The sequence below is a fragment of the Heterodontus francisci genome, unplaced genomic scaffold (genome assembly GCF_036365525.1).
Source record: "Heterodontus francisci isolate sHetFra1 unplaced genomic scaffold, sHetFra1.hap1 HAP1_SCAFFOLD_865, whole genome shotgun sequence".
Taxonomy (NCBI): Eukaryota; Metazoa; Chordata; class Chondrichthyes; order Heterodontiformes; family Heterodontidae; genus Heterodontus; species Heterodontus francisci.
The window spans coordinates 254,700-260,699 of record NW_027142084.1 but is presented as its reverse complement, the minus strand read 5'-3'; the positions used below and the strand labels follow the sequence as shown (position 1 = coordinate 260,699).

The following is a 6,000-nucleotide window of genomic DNA, read 5'->3' as shown; positions in this document are numbered from 1 at the left end:
TAATTCACCCCGTTAGTTATATATAAATAACATCATAGACAGGCTCCAATTCACCCCGTTAGTTATATATAAATAACATCATAGACAGGCTCCAATTCACCCCGTTAGTTATATATAAATAACATCATAGACAGGCCCCAATTCACCCCGTTAGTTATATATAAATAACATCATAGACAGGCTCCAATTCACCCCGTTAGTTATATATAAATAACATCATAGACAGGCTCCAATTCACCCCGTTAGTTATATATAAATAACATCATAGACAGGCTCCAATTCACCCCGTTAGTTATATATAAATAACATCATAGACAGGCTCCAATTCACCCCGTTAGTTATATATAAATAACATCATAGACAGGCTCCAATTCACCCCGTTAGTTATATATAAATAACATCATAGACAGGCTCCAATTCACCCCGTTAGTTATATATAAATAACATCATAGACAGGCCCCAATTCACCCCGTTAGTTATATATAAATAACATCATAGACAGGCTCCAATTCACCCCGTTAGTTATATATAAATAACATCATAGACAGGCTCAATTCACCCCGTTAGTTATATATAAATAACATCATAGACAGGCTCCAATTCACCCCGTTAGTTATATATAAATAACATCATAGACAGGCTCCAATTCACCCCGTTAGTTATATATAAATAACATCATAGACAGGTCCCAATTCACCCCGTTAGTTATATATAAATAACATCATAGACAGGCTCCAATTCACCCCGTTAGTTATATATAAATAACATCACAGACAGGCCCCAATTCACCCCGTTAGTTATATATAAATAACATCATAGACAGGCTCCAATTCACCCCGTTAGTTATATATAAATAACATCATAGACAGGCTCCAATTCACCCCGTTAGTTATATATAAATAACATCATAGACAGGCTCCAATTCACCCCGTTAGTTATATATAAATAACATCATAGACAGGCTCCAATTCACCCCGTTAGTTATATATAAATAACATCATAGACAGGCTCCAATTCACCCCGTTAGTTTATATAAATAACATCATAGACAGGCCCCAATTCACCACGTTAGTTATATATAAATAACATCATAGACAGGCTCCAATTCACCCCGTTAGTTATATATAAATAACATCATAGACAGGCTCCAATTCACCTCGTTAGTTATATATAAATAACATCATAGACAGGCCCCAATTCACCCCGTTAGTTATATATAAATAACATCATAGACAGGCCCCAATTCACCCCGTTATTATATATAAATAACATCATAGACAGGCTCCAATTCACCCCGTTAGTTATATATAAATAACATCATAGACAGGCCCCAATTCACCCCGTTAGTTATATATAAATAACATCATAGACAGGCTCCAATTCACCCCGTTAGTTATATATAAATAACATCATAGACAGGCTCCAATTCACCCTGTTAGTTATATATAAATAACATCATAGACAGGCTCCAATTCACCCCGTTAGTTATATATAAATAACATCATAGACAGGCTCCAATTCACCCCGTTAGTTATATATAAATAACATCATAGACAGGCTCCAATTCACCCCGTTAGTTATATATAAATAACATCATAGACAGGCTCCAATTCACCCTGTTAGTTATATATAAATAACATCATAGACAGGCTCCAATTCACCCTGTTAGTTATATATAAATAACATCATAGACAGGCTCCAATTCACCCCGTTAGTTATATATAAATAACATCATAGACAGGCTCCAATTCACCACGTTAGTTACATATAAATAACATCATAGACAGGCTCCAATTCACCACGTTAGTTATATATAAATAACATCACAGACAGGCTCCAATTCACCCCGTTAGTTATATATAAATCACATCATAGACAGGCTCCAATTCACCCCGTTAGTTATATATAAATAACATCATAGACAGGCTCTAATTCACCACGTTAGTTACATATAAATAACATCATAGACAGGCTCCAATTCACCCCGTTAGTTATATATAAATAACATCATAGACAGGCTCCAATTCACCCCGTTAGTTAAAAATTCACCTAGATTTGTTGGACATGATGTAGCCTTTCTAAATCCATACTGGCTGTCTCTGATCAACTCAGATGTATCCAGGTGTTCTGTCACTCTGTCCCTAGTAACAGATTCTAGTAATCGCCGCACACCTGATGTTAGACAAGTGGGACAATAATTTCCTGCTTTATCTGCCCCCACTCTTCAATAATGGAGTGAGATTGGCCGTTTTCCAATCCAAGGGATAGTTCCTGAGTGGAGAGGACGTTTGAAAGTTCAGGATCAGCAACACAACAGCAAATACATTGAGAATCCTGAGGTATAAATGACTGCGTCTTGGAGGTTTGAGAGAAATTGGAGCAGGAGGAGGCCACTCGGCCCCTCTAGCCTGCTCCTCCATTCATCAAGATCAAAGCTGATTGTCTACTTGAACTCCACTTTCCCACACTATCTCCAAATCCTTTAATTCACTTGTTACCCAAAAATCTGTTGGCAAATGTTACACCACTTTTCAAGAAAGGAAGGGGAGAGAGAAAACCGGGAACTACAGGCCAGTTAGTTTAACCTCAACCATTGGGAAAATGCTGGAATCTATTAAGGAAGTCTTATTAATGTACTTGGAAAAGCTGAGTCTGAGTAGCACAAGTCAGCATGGTTTTGGTAAAGGGAAATCCTGTTTGACAGTTTTATTAGAGTGTTTTGAGGATGTAACTAGTAGAGTAGATGAAAGTGAAGCAGTAGATGTAATATTCCTCAATTTTCGAAAGGCATTCGATAAGGTGCCACATAAAAGATTAATTGGCAAGATAAGGGCTCGTGGAGTTGGGGTAATATATTAGTGTAGATGGATGATTGGTTAACAGACAGGAAGCAACGAGTGAGCATAAACAGGGCTTTTTCAAGTCGGCCGGCAGTAAATAGTGGAATATCGCAAGGATCAGTGCTGGGGCCTCAGCTGTTTACAATCTATATTCTGACTTAGATGAAGAGACAGAGAGTAATGTATCTTAAGTTTGCTGATGATACAAAGGTAGGTGGAAAGGTAAGCTGTGGGGAGGACACAGAGCATACAAAGGGATATAGACAGGTTAAGTGAGTGGGCAACAAGATGGCAAATGGAGTATAATGTAGGGAAGTGTGAAGTTATTCACTTTGAGTCATAAGCATAGAAAAGCAGAATATTTTTTAAAAGGTGTGCAACTTGTAAGTGTCGATGTTCAAAGAGACTTGGGTGTGCTTGGACAAGGAACACGGAAAGTTAACATGCAGCTACAGCAAGTAATTAGGAAGGCAAATGACAGGAATAAGGAAATATTGCTGCAGTTGTGTAGGGTTTTGGTGAGACCACATCTGGAATACTGTGTGCAGTTTTGGTCTCCACATTTAAGAAAGGGTATACTGGCACTGGAGACAGTACAGTGAAGGTTCACTAGATTGGTCACTGGGATGAGGGGGTTGTCCGATGATGAGAGGCTAAGTAAATTACACCTATACTCTCTGGAGTTTAGAGGAATGAGAGGTGATCTCACTGAAACATTTAAGGGGCTGGATCGGGTTGACACTGAGATTGTTTCCCCTGGTCGGGGAATCTAAAACACAGGGGCACAGCCTCAGGATAAGGGGATGATCATTCAGGACTGAGATGAGGAGAAATTACTTCACTCAAAGGGTTGTGAATCTTCGGAATTCTCTACCCCGGAGGGTTGTGGATGATCCATTATTGATTATATTTAAGACGAGGATAGACAGTTTTTTGGTCTCAGGGAGTCAAGGAATATGGTGAGTGAACGTGGAGTTGAATCCTCAGATCAGCCAGGATCGTTTTGAATGGTGGAGCAGGCTCGATGGGCGGAATGGTCTGCTCCTGCTCATATTTCTTACGTTCTTATTTCTTTTTATTCATTCTTGGGATGTGGGCGTCGCTGGCCAGGCCAGCATTTATTGCCCAATACTAATTGCCCTTGAGAAGGTGGTGGTGAGCTGCCTTCTTGAACCGCTGCAGTCCATGTGGGGTAGGTACACCCACAGTGCTGTTAGGAAGGGAGTTCCAGGATTTTGACCCAGTGACAGTGAAGGAACGGCGATATAGTTCCAAGTCAGGATGGTGTGTGATTTGGAGGGGAACTTGCAGGTGGTGGTGTTCCCATGGTCTGCTGCTCTTGTCCTTCTAGTTGGTAGAGGATCGGCTCGGGTTGTTTTCCTTAGAAGAGAGGAAGCTGAAGGGTGACTTAATTGAGGTGTACAAAATTATGAGGGGCCCAGATAGAGAAGACAGGAAGGACCTGTTTCCCCAAGCGGAGAGGTCAATTACCGGGGGCACAGATTTAAGATGATTGGTAGAAGGATTAGAGGGGACATGAGGAAAAACTTTTTCACCAAGAGGGTGGTGGATGTCTGGAATTCACTGCCAGGAATGGTGGTGGAGGCAGAAACCCTCAATTCTTTTAAAAGGTACCTGGACATGTACCTGACATGCTGTAACCGGCAAGGCTATGGACCAGGTGCTGGAAGATGGGATTAGATTGGGCAGCTAGTTTTTTCAGCCAGTGTTGACAGAATGACCTCTTTCTGTGCCATAACCTCTCTATGGTTCTATGGGTTTGGAAGGTCCTGTCGAAGGAGCCTTGGTGCATTGCTGCAGTGCATCTTGTAGATGGTACACACTGCTGCTACTGTGCGTCGGTGGTGGAGGGAGTGAATGTTTGTGGATGGGGTGCCAATCAAGCGGGCTGCTTTGTCCTGGATGGTGTCGAGCTTCTTGAGTGTTGTTGGAGCTGCAGCCATCCAGGCAAGTGGAGAGTATTCCATCACACTCCTGACTTGTGTCTTGTAGATGGCGAACAGGCTTTGGGGAGTCAGGAGGTGAGTTACTTGCCGCAGGATTCCTAGCCTCTGACCTGCTCTTGTAGCCACGGTATTTATATGGCTACACCAGTTCAGTTTCTGGTCAGTGGTAACCCTCGGGATGTTGATAGTGGGGGATTCAGCGATGGCAATCCCATTGAATGTCAAGGGGAGATGGTCAGATTCTCTCTTGTTGGAGATGGTCATTGCCTGTGACCGCTGTCATGAATGTACTCAATTACTGAACATACACAGCCCTCTGGGGTAGAGAATTTCAAAGATTTACAACCTTCTGAGTGAAGAAATTTCTCCTCTCTGTCCTAACTGGTCAACTCTGTATCCTGAGACTGTGATTCCCCAGCCAAAGGAAACATTCTCTCAGTATCTACCCTGTCAAACCCCATCAGCACCAGTGAGATCACCTCTCATTCTTCTAAACTCCAGAGAATATAATCCTTGTCCACTCAGTCCCTCCTCATAGATAAGGAGACCAAAACTGTACCCAGTACTCCAAGTGTAATGATTGCAGCAAGACTTCCTTTCTCTTAAACTCCGATCTCTTTGTAATAAAGGGTTAATCTTTAATCATCGCAGTTTCTCCCTCAACTTTGTATAAAATGATCCGGAATCTAATTACTTACTCTTTCTCTCTGATATCTTAACCACTTCCTCTGTGTGAAAACCAACACAGAGTAGCTACTTAGTAAGTTTGTCATGTCCCAGCCATTAAAGTACTTTAGAAGTTGTTGCAATGTAGGAAACACAGCAGCACAGCAAGATCCCACAGCAATGACCAACAAACATGTTTTTTTAAAGTTATGTTGATTGATGGATAAATCAATTATTAGGCAAGGGAATCAAAGATTATCGGGGGTAGATGGGAGTGTGGAATTCGAGACACAAACAGATCAGCCATGATCCTATTGAATGGTGGAGCAGGCTAGAGGGGCCGAATGGCCTACCTCTGCTCCGAATTCGTATGGTCGTATAAATGATGCCCATGGTGTCAGGGAGAGCTCCACTGCTTTCAAATCATGTTTGGTGGAGCTTGTAACATCTAATTAAAGCACCAGGACAGGCAGGCCTGTCTGAAAGATGGCACTGCTGACACTGTGGCACTCCCTCTGTACTGCGCC

At 41.6% G+C, this 6,000-nt stretch overlaps 1 protein-coding gene across 1 annotated transcript in view; it reads right to left on the bottom strand.

Annotated features, from left to right (window-relative positions):
• The window catches only part of LOC137366511 (WD repeat-containing protein 46-like), a 46,790-nt gene extending 40,924 nt beyond the window's left edge, over positions 1-5,866 (bottom strand). The window contains exons 1-2 of the mRNA XM_068028305.1: positions 5,827-5,866; positions 2,638-2,693 (exon numbers count right to left, since the gene is read on the bottom strand). Of these exons, the coding sequence (XP_067884406.1) occupies positions 2,638-2,693; positions 5,827-5,866 (96 nt within the window). The remainder of the gene's footprint in view (positions 1-2,637; positions 2,694-5,826) is intronic.
• Positions 5,867-6,000: the final 134 nt, after the last annotated feature.